The following is a 17804-nucleotide window of genomic DNA, read 5'->3' as shown; positions in this document are numbered from 1 at the left end:
AAAATGGGAAGAGAAACTTCAACCCTGCCCTAGTATGGCGGTGTCACGGGTATAAGAATTTAAAGGTATAGTAAAGCCTTTTGTAAGCTGCAAAGCGGAGGGAGGAGATTATTAATAATAATTCACCAGTAGCCAGGTATGGTAACCTGCAAGCTCTAACTAACAATCAGCCCCTTTCGGCAGAAAATAAGCGATGTATCAGAAAGAAAGGGTGGGAGGGAAGCTCAGGATCAAGGCTCCACATGGGATGTCTCGCCCTTGAATCAGGGATGCTATAAGGCCCGCAGTGTGCCTGCAAGCCTTAAGGGTTTGGTCAGCCTTTAGTTATTCAGGTCATGACCCCAATCTGTCAGCTCCTTCTGACTCTCCTTCCCTTATCTGCCCTAGACCATCAGGTCAACCACTCGCTCCCGTAGCATCAAATCCCTTGCCCTGCCCACCCATGCAGCAGATGCCTCGGCCTGGATCATTCCACGGGTCCGCCTCCCCTGCAGGGCTCTGGAGCAGGGCTGAGAAAGTCCTGCAGCCAGGAAGAACGGTGCCCCTTCCACGCTCCGTCTACAGTCTCCACTGGGTTTGCAGCACCACCTGGCACTCCTTCCACACGCCTCTGTCAGCATCTTCCAGTCTCCACGGCACCTCTTCCCAACCTGATCACTCTCTGCGGGCCACCCAGCTCAGGCCCGCTCTCTGCCCTCTCACTGCATGACCTCCCCTTCTACTGCGGAAAGAAATACCCTGGACCTCCCTGCCCCGGGCCCCTGCCTTCCTCTGTGCCCCCCTCCTGCTAACGATCCCTCCCGCCTCCGCTGGCACCCGCTCCCAGCACGGCCCCGCCTCCAGGGGCCCACCTTGCCCCCCATGGCCCTTCCCCTTCACTGGCACTAGCCCCCTGCCCCGTCCCTCCCCAGACCCGAAATCACTTTTAGCTCTTTTCTCTTTTTTTTTGGGGGGGGGGGGGGGGCCGTGCCTCGGGGCTTGTGGGATTTCAGTTCCCTGAGGGATCGAACCCAGGTCCCCTGCAGTGAAAGCATGGAGTCTCAGCCACTGGACCACCAGGGAAGTCCACCTTTCTCTCTTTCCTAATGCTCGGGATGCTGCTGCCCACAGCGGTGAGAGGAATGCCTGCCTGCGGGATGGTTGTGAGGATTCCTCATTCCTACGTTTCCCTGCCCCTTCGGGGGTCACTGGGCTCATGCGTTTCCCTCCTGATCTGACAGCTCTTCGTTTCCTCGGGGGCTCTCTCCCCTTGCTCATCTAGTCCTCAGCTCTCCTTCCACATAACACCAGTAACAATACTACAGTAACTCATATCTTCACATTCCAGGCACTGACTCAGCCTGCTGTCCCATGTGGCCACTGGGCACTGCAAATGTGGCCGGTGTGGCTGAGGACCCAAACTTTCTCATTTTAATTAATTTAAATTTCCAACCAAAAGTGGGGTAAAATAGTTTTCCAGCTAAATAATTAAACATAGCTTTATTGTTTTGGTAGGACTAGCTTTTACTTTAATTGTAGAAAATTCGAATCCAAATTGAGTGGGCTATAAGTATAAAATACGCAGGGAGTTTCGAAGACTTAGAACAGGAAAAACATATGAATGTAAAGTGCCTCATTAACGATTTTTTTATACTGATTACATGTTGAGATGATAGTATTTTGAATATATTGAGTTTAACAAAGTATATTATTAAAATAGATTTCAGCCATTTCTTTTGCCGTTTCAACGTGGCTACTAGAACATTTAAGATCACCCGGACGGCTTGCACTGTATTTCTGGTGGAGAGGGCTGGTAAAGCACTCTATGTGCTCATTAAAAGGGTTCAACTATTATCCTGATTTTACAGATGAGGAAATTGACACTCCAAGAGTTTAGGTAACTTGCCCAAGGTCACACAGTTACTAGGTGCCAAAGTCTGACTTCTTTTTCTAAGCATTCTGCTTACAAAATGTTCTCACTTGGACTTTTTGAAAATCCTACTGGGTTACCAGAAAAAAATAAAGAAAGAAGAATGAAGAAGAGACCTATGTCCCTTTGTGGCCTGGCACAGAGGCAGGCATGCAGTAGGCTCTCACTCAATGCTTGTCCCATGAGTGAGTGACTGGTGACACTGAGGGGGTATGCCCTGCATCCCCACCTGTGCGTAGCGCCCGCTGCAGATGGCGCCTCTCCAGTCCGGAACGTTGATGCAGTCTGGGTGCCGGACCAGCCAGTTGTCGTCCTTGGTGAGGTAGGACCCAGGGTACTCGGACACGGAGCCATCCACGTCATGGAACACTGACGTCTTGTCCCCGTCCATATCCAGCTGGTTGAACCAAGGCCCAGGCTCTCCGAAGAACACTCTGGAAGTAATCTAAACACAGCCCGGGAATGTGAGGCTGGACCAGAAGGTGAAGGGAAGCAGCAGCTGTCGTCGGGCCAGGGCGAAGTTTCCGATTTCCAGACATTACAAACCAGCCAAACCAAAGATGCTCTGGGGCAGCACAGGAGAGCGCACGGCTGAGCTCTCGGATGGAGCCAGAGAAACAGCCAAACGTTCACTGTGCCTCAGCTCTCAGACCCAGCACGTTATTCTGGCCTCTGCGCACTGGAGGGTTGGCTGCTGTGCGTGACCCTGGAGAGAGCTCTAATACGTGGCTCAAAACACTGCAGGGATGGGGAGGCAGGTACAGGAGTGTGTGCGCGTGTGAGTGTGTGCGCACACGCGTGTGTGCGTGGATGGTGTGTGTCTGAGGGGGTGTGTGCACACGTGTGTGCGTGAGTGGGTGGGTGTGCGCGCGTGTTGTGCACACGTGCGTGCGTGAGTGGGTGTGAGTGAATGTGTGTGAGTGTGTGTATGTGGAGAGGGAATGAGGCTGAGTGGCAGTGAATGTATGAGAAAGTACACATACATGTATAATAAACGCACACACATACGTCGCGTGGATATGCGGGAGAGAGAACGTGTGTGAGAGTGTGCGGTGTGTTTCAGGAAGTCAGTCTTTCAACATGAGCCCTTGGAGATTTCCGTGACTGACCTCTTTCAGGCCCTCGGTGGCCTGAGTAAGGAAGTTCAGTAACTTGAGTCTCACATCTTTTCCCTCAGGCTGCCAGGAACTGGGCAGACAGGCAGAGGGCAGGAGCAGAGGGCTGGAGGAGGAAGGGAGGTCTGGGCAAGCTGTAACCCAGAGCAAAGGCACCAGGAGCCCCGGACCCGCCTCGTCTCAAAGCGCAGCCCTGTGTCCTGACCTCCTCACCCCCACTCCTAACTTGTTGGCTGCCTAGGGCGAGGACGGCCCTGTTTATGTTCCACTCTCCGGGAGAAATTAAACAGAGCATCTTCAGCAACGATTCCTGTGGGAATTGCTCGGGTTTTTTTTTTTTTTTTTGATGAATTGTGCTAACTGAAGTGGCCCGGTCACCAGACTCGGTAGGTCGAACCCAAGAGCCTTGGAGGACCAGAGCCTCAGAACCTTGAGGGCAGTGGAAAGTTCCTTCTGAGGCTTGGGTGCGTTCTGAGCAGGGTGAGGGCAAGGGGGCATTTACCCAGACTTGACCTGTGGGGCAAACTACACTTGTACTTTTCCAGTTTGGATGCAGACAGACCTGGGACGTGGCCCAGCCTGCTTGGAGAAGAATGTTCAACCCCTGCGGTGGTGGCAACGGCTCAAACTCCAGGCCCCGCAGGGACTTGTGAATCACCGCCCAAGGTCTGGGTTTGCCGGGAGCTCGCCCTGGTGCCTCGAGGACTCACCGGGACGTCCTCAAAGGCAATGCCGGTTACGTTGTTATGGGGGCAGCTCTGCCAGGCGTTGTTCAGGCGGAAGGCCAGGGCGCTGGTGTGCCGGCCCTCCAGGGCTGCGAACTTGCGGAAAGTGCAGTTCTGGATGTTGATGGGGCCGTCGTAGAACTGAATTCCTCGGATCGGGAAATTCCTATGGAGTTAAGCAAGCCAGATGTCAGGCTGATTGCATGTTGTGCCGCAACATTGTTTACACCCTCCGAGGTGGATGGTAAGAGACCTTCTGGGTAAACCCTTCCTGATTCCCACCCCCAAAACTCCCCCTCTAACAGAACATTATTGATGCATTAATTAATTCACTGAGAGAGCATTTATGGACACAGTAAGTGTCAATAAATGATTACTGGATGAATTATTAGATGGATGGATGGATGGATGGAGAGATGGATGTCTAGCTGCTGGCTTGGGGTTTGAGAGACGGTCCTCTATACAAACATTTCCCCAGGGCTTCCCTGGTGGCGCAGCGGTTGAGAGTCTGCCTGCCGATGCAGGGGACACGGGTTCGTGCCCCGGTCCGGGAAGATCCCACATGCCGCGGAGCAGATGGGCCCGTGAGGCATGGCCGCTGAGCCTGCGCGTCTGGAGCCTGTGCTCCGCAACGGGAGAGGCCACAACGGTGAGAGGCCCGCGTACCACAAAAAAAACAGAAAACAAAAAGCAAACATTTCCCCACATATTCCCATCCTATGAAGAGGCATTGGATAAATAAGTATTACCGGAGAGAGCCAGTATCATGTCCCTTGGGAGAGTAGAGCCATTACTCATTATCGCCTTGGTCTCAGTTGCTATAACAATTTAATTAGATTAAGACCCAGATGAGCTTCCTCTCTGTGAGTAAGCCTTTCGATTGGCGGTATGCTGGGTTTAGGAAACTAGGGAGAGGAAGGACACAGAATGGAAGGTGATGATGAAATGGAAAAATACCTGCCTGGTCATGTTTCAAGCATCCCTAGAAGGGAGGGCAGGCCCCCTTGGGAGGGCAAGACTGTGAACTGCCAGGGGACCCCTAGAAGGGCCTGATACCCCAGAGGCAGGGAAAGATGGAGGAAGAGGCAAAAGGCTTGGAGCTGGAGCTATAGGAGGGGCTGGAGGAGAACTGGGGACTTGGAAATTCTGCCTTCGGCCCAGCAAGGGGACAGGGTGCTTGAGATGCCTCTCTCCTTTGCCACGGACTCCTGAGCAGGGCGTGGGAAACAAGGGCCTAGGAGGGGCTGGCTGGGCCGATCCTTTTTGGGCCTGGTCCCAAAGCTAGGCTTACTCATTCTTCAAGCCCAGTGTTTATGCTTTTACTGGTATCTCTACTTCTGGGTCAGGGCCTTCTCCTTCCACGGTGAACGTAAAGAAGAAAGGGCAGAAAGAGGGACAAGAAAGCAGAAAAGGGCAATCTATGGGGAGAAGTCACATTGCAGCTGGTCCCTACTTCAGCGCTGAGCTCCCCTCACCAGATACGGTTCCCTGAGGAAGGGCCTGGTAGCACCAGTCTCGGCAATGTGCCTACAGCACACGGTGTGCCAAGGGCTTCTGGTATTTCTGTATTTTTATATTTGTAATTGATTAATGTCATCGCCTTGAATCCTGGCTCTCATGGAGTGGCTCCATGCATTTCTCCATTTAAGGTATTTTAGGGACAGCCCGTTCTCACTAGCTCTATATTTAAACTGTGTGCTTACTTTACCCTTGGACCCCGACCCAGGCCCATACAGGATGAATCCCTCACGATCAGGACCGTGGGGTCCTGGGCTCCTGCTTACAAATGCAGTTTGAGGGACCTGCCTGAGTCTGACAAAGCTGTCAGGCCTCCATAAACAAACTCACCTCTGGAAGTCGTCAGAACATTCTGGCCCTGGGGAGGCCGGTAACCCTCAGAAAAGAAACCCAAATATGCAAACCCAGCATTGCTCATAAAAATGATCTGAAGGGACTGCTACACCACTTAGGCTAGACAGGAACAAGGGCTTCTGGATCACTCATGCCAAAGGAGACTGTGGTTCTCTCTGCAAACTCTTTTCAAAGATACCCATCCCACTAGGGCTGGGAGTTTAGGCCTATGTCCTACCTGTAGAGGCAGGAAGGACATATTCCTAGAGAAAGAGGAAAAAGCTCAGAGGGGCAGAAAGGGCTACTCTTAGCCCGCTGCTGCTTGTGGCTCTCTGGCTCGAATTCCTGTCTGAACAGAAACACCATCAGAAGGAGAGACTCCCTCATCACTGACCCAAGCTGCAGCTTTCCGAGGAATTAACCAAGTCCCTTTGCTCCGTTGGTGCATCAGCTCTCCAAGTCACCCCCTCCCTCTCCAGCCATCTGTTTATCATCCAGCGACAGAGAGCCGGTGACCCTCCAGGACGGGCGTGCCATTCCGTTTAACAAACCTGACTGCTAGAAAACCCCTTCCTGCACAAAACCACTTCTAACCCTAACACAGAGTGAGTTTCATCCTGTACGCGCACAGCAGCCCTGAGAACGTGTGACAGCATCTCCCGGGCTGTTCCCCCAAGTCTGGTCCCAGCCTCTGGTTGAAGATCCCGATCTGTGTGAGACTATCACTCTGCCACCATCAGAGGTGGATGAGGTGCTCCGAGTGTGGGTGCTGTCCGAGGAGAGAGGAAGCCACGGTCGCCCACCCTGGACGCTAAATTCCCGTTAACGTAGCTCAGAACAACGTTTTATGTTTTGACGGCTGTGTCTCCCTGTTGACTCATATCCAACACAGTTTTTTGACTTCTCTCTCTGATTCTAGATTTCACCCCCCTGCTGGTTAATCTCAATTGTTTCAGTGATTTCTCTGACCAGTAGAGGACAGAGGAATTCATAGTCAACAGGTAGAAATCACATCCTAGCATCTTGCCTTCCACTGCTGTCGTTTAGGTTAAGCCACGCAGAACAAAGAAGCTGCCATGCTTGCAAACCTACTGGCCTATGGGGAGGGTCCTTCCGCTGTGGTCCAAGCCACCTGGGCCCCAGATCCTGTTGTCCGTCATCTCTGTCCCCACATTGCCACTCTCGCCAACAAACAAGCTGTTCTTGACCTCCTGCTTGGAGCCATCATCATACGGGAAGGTCCCACCACTGTAGAGAGAAGATGTCTGGAATGAGATGTCCAGAGACAGCAACCCACAGGGTGCCAAGGGCAATGACTGGCTCTTACCTGGCCAGGGTCAGGCCAATGCCATTGTCAGCAAACCTGGGGACAAGAGCAGACAGTCAGTGAAGTCGTGGAGGGAAGGACTCCTCCCTGCCCTGGTGTCATACCGTGGATCCTGTGTAGGGGAGGGGTCTTTGCATAAGCACCGGGTTTGCTGAGGGAGCAGGCTTACACATTCTGCGTAATGGGATCGCCTAGATCCCCACCCACACAGTGTCTGACTCCAAAGAGACAAGAGTGAATGCAGGGGCTCTCAGCGTTTGGTGCCATGTTGCATTAGCAGCGTTCAGACTGGACTCCATGGGCCTCCCCCTCCAGCCCACCCCCACCTGTGATTCCAGGGCTCAGTGGGATACTGGACCAAAGGGACATGGAAGGTCTTGCTACCCTCAGGACCAGCCCGCCCTGGGTAACGGTGGGGGTACACGGATGCAGTTCCATTGCCCGTAGCCATCCTCATCACTGTTTCAGCCACAGCAGGAAGGACCCTAATAGCTGATTTCTAAGTCTCCCAGAAGTCAGGCGGACGTCGGCCCCGAGAAGTAAGTTTGCAATTATCCTGCAGCGATCTCATCAGCTCCCTTTTGCCGTTGTCCATTTTGCGGGCCAGGAGGAGCACACTTCTGGAGGAAGTCTGGTTGTGAGTGATAAGGGGTCCCACAGAATCTGAGCCGAGCCTTGGGTCTGCGCTGCCGTGGACCGTGGGTCCAAATATGGCGGCTGCTTTCACTTCCTTTGTCCCAGGGGTGAACATCCCCTCAAAGTGCCACTCTCTGCTTCCTAAACTCTGGTGGCTTCATAGCATCCATAAACCTAAGCCAAATCCTTGCCCTCATGCTTCAGGCCCAAGTGAATGCACTTTCCCTCTGCTCCAGGGAGGGTCCCGGCCGCCTGAAGTCTCCCTAGTTCCCGGTTTGCCTCTGCGTACCCTGTTCCCCGTCCTCCGGGACGCGTGCACTTCTCCCTGTCTGAAGCCCATCCAGTTCAAATTCACCGTTCAAGGCCCATCTTCCAGGGCCCTGTGCTCTCTAGTTCTCTCCCAGGACTCCCTGATTTTTGTTTCCCAGGCTCTTCATGGTTTTTCCTTACCACCGCTGTCCCCCAGTGCTCTGCCCAAGGTCCTCTTATTCTGCACTGTGCCCCTGGGGACGGCATGAAGACTCACAGCCTCCACCCCTACCAGTCTGCTGGTGACTCTAAAATCAGCCACCCTTCCCCCCCGCACTTCCAGACTTTGGTGTATTTCCACGGGGGTATCTCAAAAGCATCTCAAACTTAACACACATAAAGCAAAACAGTTACCGTCCACCCAAGCCTGTTCACTCTCCCGAAGCGCATTTTCACCTACGTTCTCACGGTAATTCCTTCTCCTCTGGACTACTGCCGTATTATTAGTTGTCCCTCCCACTTCTAGGAGTGCCTCCACCCACGGAGTGGTTTGCTGGAGCGACCTTCCTAAGAAATGGACACCATGGCCAAAGGCTCAAAGCTTCTCAAGGGATCCCCATCTTCTGTCAGCCCCTGGCTGTGCCCACTCATGGGACGACAACCTCTGCACCAGCCAGATTCTGGGCTACCTTGGAAGGAGGCTGGGGAAGGGTTAGAAGATCCACCCTTGCTGGCAGGGGCGTGCTTCACAATTTGTCTTTCGGCCCCAAGTCTGGCATCCACTCCCTCTACGGGGACCTGAACTTCCAGCAAGCCAGAATCTAGACATTCATTGGAGGCAGAACACCGCAGAGAATTTTAGCTTTGACCCCCATCTGTTTCCTCTTTCACTCACCTCTTGCATAATTTCTCTCTCAAGTGTCCTTGGGCCTCTATTCTAGGGATGAGCAGCTTTTCTCATTGACTAGCGCCTTGTGTTGCGGGAAAGTTCTTCCTGCTACCGAGTGGAAATCTGCCCAGATCTGCAACTTCTGCTCTCTAGAGCCAATGAGAGCAAGCCTGCCTCCCGTCTGATACCCTAAATGCCCTTCAGAAGCCCAGAAGAGGCTCTCTTCTTCCCTTTCCCCTCTCCTCAAAACTCTCAAAATCCTCTTCTTTCCCTTCCCCTCTTCTCTGACCCCACAAAAAAACCCGCCCCGGTTTCTCTGCCAGCGACATTTCCTTTCTATCCCTGTGTGTGTCTGGCTCTCTCTGGGGTCCATCCATGGGTCAGTGTCTGTCTTGCCCAGGCCTCTGCTTTTCTGAGAAGCCTTTACACGTGTGAGCGTGTGAGCGTGTGTGTGTGTGTCTGTGAAATCTGTTTCTCTCCTCACACACTCTCACTTCCTCTTGCTCCTTTCACAAGCAAGTCTCCCTTCACTTCTCCCTTAATTGGTCATGATAAAATGGAGAAATACACTTATTTCCCATGTAGAGTTTCTGATTCCCGTTTTTTTAACAGTAAAGGGAGTTGAGGAGAACATTTCATGCTACTCCTTTAGAGGAAGTCCCAACTCAGTTGCCGGTCCCTCTGGCTCTTGTCCAGCGTGGGCCGTGGCTCTCCATGGGGACCTTATATCAGAACTCGGGGTTCCTTGTCTTTTTCCTTTGCGCCTTGGAGTCTGATGTGATGATATTTGAAGTCCCGGTTCAACTATTCACCTTTCAGAAAATGCATTCAACTGAGCCTCATAGACTAAGATGGAGATGAGAATTTATATCTCCAAGAAACACGGTAAGAAATAAATGCAGCCAAGGATCCAGCACACAGTGGGTGCCTAGAAAGTGTCGGTTTCCTTCCTCCTTCCTTCCTTCCTTTCGCTGACTGGTTATATGACAAGTTACGTGACTCACAGCCAAGCCCAGTGACTATTTGGGGGCAAGTCGTGCCCCACAGCCCCTGGCATGGTGGGCTGAAGCCGCAGGCTGCTTCTAGGGGGTTCTCTGGGTCACTGCCCACTGCCATTGCATGCTTCTGCCTGGGTGGGCGACCAGAAGGTCAGACATCGGTATGTCTGGATTCCTCTCTCTGTCTTGCTCGTGTCTGTCCCCCGCCCGGGGGAGAAGCATCATCCCACGCTGTGCCAACGCCACACTCACTGGCAGCTGTCCAGCCACACGTCCCCGCCACGCAGCCAGGCCCCATGGTCCTGGTTCTTGTAGGCAGTGAAGTGCCTGATGATGGCCGGCTCCCGGGGCTTCAGCGGGTCGGCGTCCTGGTGGGGGCTGTATCTGGAACACAGCACGGGGAGGCACAGGTGGCCGTGTCGGGGGGACCCCTGAACTGACTGCCTTCTGGGCAGTGAGTTTCTCTCTGCTTATCATGCCCGGAAGACTCGGGCTAAACAACAACCGACTCGCACCCCTGGGCTCTGCAGGGAACGTCCTGAGCTTGCTGAGGAAGTCAGAGGTCTTTTCCCCAGGGTCCAGCCCCATGCATCCTACAGACATGTCACTTCTCTTGTTATCATCACCACTGGGGAACCCCGCCGCCCCAAGGAGGGGTCAAATCACAGAAGGGAGTTCAGACAGCCAGTCCCAAGCCCGGCATGTAACGCAGCCCTGTGGCCGGGAAGGGGAGTCTGAGGTGCCCAGCTCTCTACTCCCCTGGGGGTAATCTTGACCTGGTGCCTTTCCTGGGCTTCTACATCTTAGCCACCAAATGGAGCACTGAGCCTGGATGCTCCTGATGTCTGTCTTCCATGGACATGATCATGTCATTGGTGTTACCCACTTTTTTTTTTTTTGCGGTACGCGGGCCTCTCGCTGCCGCGGCCTCCTCCGTCGCGGAGCACAGGCTCCGGACGCGCAGGCTCAGCGGCCGTGGCTCACGGGCCCAGCCGCTCCGCGGCATGTGGGATCTTCCCGGACCGGGGCACGAACCCGCGTCCCCTGCATCGGCAGGCGGACTCTCAACCCCTGTGCCACCAGGGAAGCCCCCGGTGTTACCCACTTTTGACACAGACCAAGCACTTGGTCTCCTTAAAGGGTACTGATTTTCCTAACTACCTTGAGGTTTTGACAGCATCTCTTAAAAGTAGCTCCTGGCCTTGGGCTGAGCTCCAGATGTACTTATAGGTACAATCTGAACGTTCCTTCCTATTAAATTGATAGCGAAATTCCTCCCTTCTTTTCTCTTCACCTTTTTATCCTGGTCCAACCTGCTGGGGCCCTGGCCAGGCCTGTCAACTTATCAAAAAGCAGGTATTGGATTTTGCTGATTTTTTTAGAAACCTCTCAGAATTTCTTTTCCCTTCAGCTGCTGAAGCCTCAGCCCTGACTCAGATTTGGCCCTGCTCAGATGTTCACCATGGTACGCCCAGCAACGAGCTCCACGAGCAGCACATAGAACGTGCCCATAGAATTACCTGGCGGAGATGATGGAGAGGAAGGGCCGCTTGTCCTTGGCAGAGGCCTGGGTAGTTTTGACTCCGTTGTCTATGATCATACCAGCCTGGGGAGAGGGGACATTCAGGGACACATGAGCTCGGACAGCAGATTGCAGGCATCTTCTCACACCCAGCCTCACTGCGTACTCTTGAATGCTCCAGTGAAACCAGCTTCGCTCTCAGGACGCATTAATAGAAGTAGGGGGTCTGCAACGAGGGAGGTGAAGAACCTGCATTGCTCTGCATTGCTCAAGTCAAATCTGGAATAAGGTGTCCTCTTGGAGGTGCAGATGAGGACCCTGAGGTTTAGAGGGGTTAAGTATCTTGTCCAAGGCCACACAGCGAAGTCCATGCCCCAAACTCACACTGCATTGGGCAGTTATAAGCCCAGGCCCCAAATTAAGGATGACAGATATGATTTCTTGGGAAATGTGTCTGCATTGATGCAAAGAAAATGCCGAACTTAAGTCCCGTCTTTACCTTGGGGCAGGGGTCTGGGAGCCTTCCCCAGTCTTGTCTTGGTTTTCGCCTGACCCAAGGAAAGAACCTCGCTCTCTTATCTGGCTCCAAAGGTGTCCGCTTTGTCAGCCATGGGTGAGTGGGAGTGAGGCTGCCCAGTGAGGCCCCGTTCAGTCTGCCTTCAGGGCTGGATTCCCTTGGCCTCCTAGGGAGGCTTGGACTCCTTATCTCTTCTTTGCAGAACTGGAGGACACTGGCTATTGTGATCTTCAACTGACTTCTAATTAAGCAGTGGTGATGTGAGTCAAGAGAAGTGGGACTTGATTCCCGGTTGTTCTCTCATGAGCTAGGACCTTGGGTAAATCTCGGGCCTCAGTTGCATGCAGTCTGTGTAAGATGGGATGACAACACTGAATTCCTGCTGTGAGGACCAAATAAGAGGAGCCATGTGAAGAGTCTGGGAGCAGGACCCTTACACGGTGGCACGGAGTCAGGGCTCACCAGGTGTGAACACCACGCGCGGGGCTCCTCCTTGGCTCGGAACCCATCCGGAATCCAGGCAGCGGAATCCATCCGGCTCAAGGATCCTCTTTGCTCCTTTCCCACCCTGCCACCCCCAAGGGCCCCTCCCTCCATCTGTGGCCGGGAGTCCTTGCCTAGTTCCCCGTTGGAAAACATCCTCCCTCACGTATTCCTCCCCTTTCCAACCTCTCCAAACATCCGGGTACTGCGTGGCCCACCTGCGGCTCATAGGAAGGCTTCTCGACGAAGGGATCTCGACAAGGAGTACTGCCCCCTGCTTCCCACAGCCCCCAGAGCCTCTGTACCTGCTCTGTATGGAGACGGCTCTCCCAGGCCCACCCCACCTCCTAGCTGTATATACAGGTCTATTCTGAGATTATTTCTCATCTTCATGGGCTTCTCCCTAGTTGAGTCTCTTTGGTTTCGACCCTGAATGCATCCATTCTCCTCTAGGACCCTCTGTTTCTTCATCTGTACCACTAGGGAGCGGCCCAGAAGAACAGCCTCGACATTCGGGCCTCTACCTGCACACTGCCCCTGTGTCCCCAAGACCACCTCTGTCCCCAGCACGGCATCTCTGGTCTCAGCCTTGCTTCCCAGCTCCATTCCCACGTGCCCATGACTCTGGTCTGGATGCTGTCCTCAACTGGGGGCCCTTGACACACCCGAGAGCCCAGTCCCTTTCCCCAGCACCTCGCTTGCTGGACACACAGAACTACTGATGAGCAAACGAAGATGACATAAATGTCTGTATTCCACCTGCCTCCCTAGCACTGCGTGGATGGAGGACCCGCTTCCCAGAAAGAAAAAGTGACCAGAGGAGAGGATGCTAATGCTACCTTCATCTTCCTGCAGAAGCAGGTCCTGACCTTCCCTAGCTCACAGATCAGGCCTGGCTTTTCGGAGTCACCACCGCTCCCATCCCCACCAAGTGAACTGCGAAATCGAACTCAGGGGCCCAGCTCCGGGGCTGCCAGGAGGAGCTGTGGCTCTTCCGGCTCTGATCATGTGCAGGCCTGGGAAGAAGGACCAGTGGGCGGGCGGGGAGGCCTGGAAGGACTTACCCGGTAGTTGGAGTGTGCTCGGTTGTTAAGGAACTTTCCCAGCGGGACGTACTCTGAATAACCTGGGGAGTACATTCCGGCCGAGGGGCCCGTCGGTACGTGGTGAAAAATGAACCAAAATCCAGTTTCCTGGTGGAGGAGCACATGGGGGGAAAGCCACAGAATTCAGCACCAGGGAGCTTCTTGTTGGGGTGACTGGATGGCCCCAAGGCCCATTCCCAGACACACCCGCGGGAAACAGCGAGAAGTTTGAGGCGAATATATTTTGGGGGGTGGGCGTCCATCCTGACTGTTAAAACCCTTCTGTGGTCCTACTGTACCTCTCGTCCTACTGTATCAGCCATGGGCACCAAATGGCTGGATTTCAGAGTCACTGCCGGGGTTAATCTCCCCTTCCTGACACATAACGGGAGGATTTCCTGAGTGTCCTTGGCTTTACCCTTTCATTCTGCAGATATGGAAGCTGAGGCCCAGAGACGGCACCTGACCTGCTCCCCAGGAAGGTAAGCAGCACGGAGGGGTGGGTAAGGGCAGGGCTGTGTAGACAGAATACCGTGTTTGTACCCTGTGCATGTCCCTGCCTAACTTTCCTCCCCACCATAGTACAAACCTCATAGGGTTGACACAAGAATTAAATTATTCCAGGGACATCCCTGGAAGTCCAGGGGTTAAGACTCCATGCTCCCAAAGCAGGGGGCACAGGTTCAATCCCTGGATGGGGAACTAAGATCCCGCCTGCTGCGGCATGGCCAAAAATAAATAAATAAAAGTAAATGAGCTGTGCACACACAAAAAGTAAAAAATAAGGCGTGAAAAATACAATTAAAAAATTTGAGCTTAGAACACTGATGTACCAGGCATCTAATAATGCTACTGATTACTCGTTAGCTACGATCACCAGTGTGACGAAGGGCCAGAGGCATCACTCAAAAGCAAGTCCATCTGCCTCCCAAGCTGGCTCTTCCCTCTTCACGCTAAGCCTGACTGCGTGGATACCTAGACTGGGGGCTCAGGGCACACAGCTTTCAGGGTTGGCCCCGGCCGTCTCCTCTCCCCCAGCCCCGCCCAAAAAAGGGATGTTTCTGCTCACCTCGGACCCCGCAGCAGCACAGTTTATGAGGTTGTTGTTGGGATTGGCCATCCAGAAGGTGGACACAGCACTGTGGGCGGGGGGCAGAGATTGAATGGCGTCAGACAGAGGGCTACTGGCTCCCATCTTGCTGCCCGGGGCGGAGGGGTGGCCCATGTCAGGGACTCTAACATTGCTTTGATGAGCCTCTTATCAGTGATTTGAGATGCCCTTGATTTGTTGATCTGAAACCCAGTTTTCTCATTGAACTGGGGTGCATTTATGCCTTTAACACGTTCGGAATTTGGATGGGGCATGGCTCTTGAAGGTATAAGCATGTTTGTGGGTTAAATCTGAGATGGACCCTAGAAGAAATATAAGTCAGGAGAACCCAGAAAAATGGCTGTCTCTGAGGGAGAGGCCCTGGACTCAGAAGGTTGACTGTACGGGAAGCTCTCTCTCTCTCTCTCTCTCTCTGTCTCTGACTCTCTCATGTCAAGAAACAGACCAGCGCAGCTGGTGCCCACGTGTACACGCTGTGGGCTCCGAGGTGGCAGCCCGCTTGCTCTCCTCAAAGGAGCGCTGTGTGGCCTCAGGAAAAGCCCGAGGATGAGAACAGTGGTTATCTTTGGCCAGAAACGACGCCAGTGAGGCACACTGAGAAGGGAGAAGTCGAAAACACACTCCTGCCTCTGTCTGAGCAGCTGAGAGCCTTGGGCTGTGAGGGCTGTGAGGTCTAAGCCGCTCGGGAACCCAAGAGTGGGAAGTCAGATGCTGGGCCGGGAAGTCGTGTGGACACATGCACACAGGCCCGGCACGGTGCAGGGCAGGGAGAGGGAGGTGCTTACTTGCAGTCCTGCCTGGGCTTGGGGATGTACCCCGGGTAGGAGTCTTCCGTGATCATCTTGCACATCTTGCTGTCGCGGTCGGAGGGGAGGAGGGTTCCAGACTTGACAAGGAGGCCGAGGCAGTGCTCAAAGGTGTTGCGTTCCTCTGGCCCATCTTCCGTGAAGAAGCAGTGGCCCAAAGAATTATAGCCCACAATGTCCTTGACCTGCAGGGGTCAAGACAGGGCGACAGTTCGCCCAGCGTCGTTACTCATGTGCTCTTTCATCCATTCAACAAACATTAAACGGCCTAAGCCAGGCACCAGGCTCTGAGAGGGGATCTGGGGGTTTGGAGAAGGACCTGACATGGGTACGACAGAGCCGCGACTTTGAAGTCCTTTCCAGCGGGAGGTGTTGCAACTGAGCCTTCATGGGGTGGGGAGAAGAACAAAATGCTAGAGGTGGGCCCGACTGGAGACCGGGGACGAGGCCTTGTGAGCCTAATCTGGTGAGGACACGGCGAGTACACTGCTCACGAGGACTTTACGTGGAGGCTTTCACCAAGAGGTCCCACCAGAAAGGGGGGGAGGGAGAGCTCCGTCTGAGCCAGGCCAGGGGGGCTTCTTAGTAAGACTGGTTCCTCACTGTGCCGTCTCCCGTGGATGCAAGCCAGCTTCGAAGCCTGCAACCGCAACGAGCCACACTTGCAGAAAACCAGAAAATGCTGCAAACTCCAGCTCTTCAATATTCTTCTTGGAATCACAGAGTCAGTGGGCCAAGTGGAGAAACCACTTTAAGACATGGAGAGACGCGGAGTACGGTCTTAGCTGTCCCCACAAGCATCACAGGCTCTCAGACAAGTCTGCCGACCTCTCGCCAACACACTTTCCCCACCACACAATGGAGGAGTCCAAGTCCAGGATCTCCGAGGCCCCTTCCGGGTCTGAATGTCTATGAACTCATCAATCTGAGAACGAGAAGGTGGGTAGAGGGCCTCTGGCCTGGGCCTTAGCTCCCTTTCTCAAGCAGGACTCTGCTCACAAGCATCCCTGACAAACGGGCATCGTGTTTCACTTGAACACCCCACAGGTGAGCTGCTCGCTGCCTCCCAAGGTGCCCTGTCCACAGCGGGGCATGAGGATGGTGAGAAACACCTCACTAGCGGTCTGAGATCTTCCATCCTCATGCCCACCCCCGGGGACCTGACTGCCCAGTGATGTCACCCAACCAGGGAAGCTGCTGCTCCCCTATGACACCATTCTACCCACACCTAGTAGGTACCCACTGCTGCACCAGGCCCTGGAAAATTCACGCATCATCCCCAAACAACTCCCCCGTTGGCACTGTTACCATTTCGAGGGGCGTCCTGTACATTGTAGGAAGTTTAGCAACATCCCTGGCCCCTACCCACTAGATGCCAGCAGGACCTTCTCAGCTGTGACAACCAAAAACGCCTCCAGGCATTCATTGCCAAGTATTCCATTGGGGAAGGGAGGTGACAACATTGTCCCTGAGAAGCACTAATCGAGGGTAAACACCCCAATTCCCTCCAGAGCCTTTTCTATGGCAAATCTTACCTACTCCCCAAGTCCCAGGCAGACACGCTCTAGAAGCATCCAGAACTAGGACCCTTTATGTCCCAGCACTGGCCTGGGCTCTTATATCTTTTAATCTTGCTGAAATCTTACACAATCCTGTACTAATTTTTTTCAGAGATGAGGAAAATGAGACTCAGAAAGGTTGAGTGATTTGCCCAAGGTCACACAACCCACGTGTGCAAAGCCAGGGCTGGAACCCCAGTTTTCTGACTGTGTCCATTCACCCATGAGGACGGAGCACAGGCACAACTGCCCTATTCCAGGCAAGCTCTTCGTTTTCTCAAACGAGGATCGCGTCCTTAATCTTTGGTAATAGGCAAGGGCGTGATCTTGAATGCCACTCGGTGCACCGATAAGCATTTAAGTCAATACCAAGGTCACGCAATGGGACTGTTTCCGTTCCTCCTAGTGAGCTAGGAAAGTTTGTCGCAAATCGCCTGGAAAGACAAGCGTGGGAGGAACAGGCAAGAAAACGCGGGCATCGAGAGCAAGTTCAATGCCTTCACATTACAGAGGAGGACACTCAGGCCCAGAGGAGGGACATGGAACAGTGTTCAGACCCGGGCCCATAGCTCCTCTTAAATCCTAGGCACCCAGGTGCCCACCATCTGGATCACTCTTTGGGTGTCCTCTTTGAATGCAAGTGAGTAATGAATTGGGTACATTCTTATTCTAACAAATGCCTGAGTAAGAAATTCCCTCCAGGCCCCTTGAGGTGTGCTCTGGAGAGAAAAACCCTTTTGGAAAGGAATAAAAATAACTACTGTTTACTGTGAAATGTTTTACATACATTATCTCATTTAATCCTTATCGAAACTACTATTCCCTTTCTACTGATGGCACCGAGACTTAGAAAGTCGCCCGAGTCACTTCTCTCGCGAGGACGGATTGAGACTTGCTTCTCCGTCTGTCTGATCCAAAACCTGGGTCCTAATCAATTCTCAACAGCACCAGAAAAGAAACCTCCCATCTTGTGTTGCATTCCTTGCTTCTCGTCAGTAGTGGGGTGAGGTGGCATATAGAGT

The 17804-nt window shown here is 53.4% G+C and overlaps 1 protein-coding gene across 2 annotated transcripts in view; it reads right to left on the bottom strand.

The window, feature by feature from the left end:
- The window catches only part of CEMIP (cell migration inducing hyaluronidase 1), a 162130-nt gene that overhangs the window by 15434 nt on the left and 128892 nt on the right, over positions 1-17804 (bottom strand). For both annotated transcript variants that reach the window (XM_032623339.1, XM_032623338.1), the window contains exons 14-22: positions 15203-15408; positions 14376-14445; positions 13286-13414; positions 11220-11305; positions 9952-10083; positions 6928-6963; positions 6693-6848; positions 3735-3915; positions 2139-2354 (exon numbers count right to left, since the gene is read on the bottom strand). In XM_032623339.1, coding sequence (XP_032479230.1) covers positions 2139-2354; positions 3735-3915; positions 6693-6848; positions 6928-6963; positions 9952-10083; positions 11220-11305; positions 13286-13414; positions 14376-14445; positions 15203-15408 — 1212 coding nt within the window. The remainder of the gene's footprint in view (positions 1-2138; positions 2355-3734; positions 3916-6692; positions 6849-6927; positions 6964-9951; positions 10084-11219; positions 11306-13285; positions 13415-14375; positions 14446-15202; positions 15409-17804) is intronic.

This window comes from Phocoena sinus, chromosome 2 (assembly GCF_008692025.1).
Source record: "Phocoena sinus isolate mPhoSin1 chromosome 2, mPhoSin1.pri, whole genome shotgun sequence".
In the NCBI taxonomy this organism is placed as follows: Eukaryota; Metazoa; Chordata; class Mammalia; order Artiodactyla; family Phocoenidae; genus Phocoena; species Phocoena sinus.
Note: the sequence above shows the minus strand (reverse complement) of the source record. Positions and strands in the feature narration are given on the sequence as shown.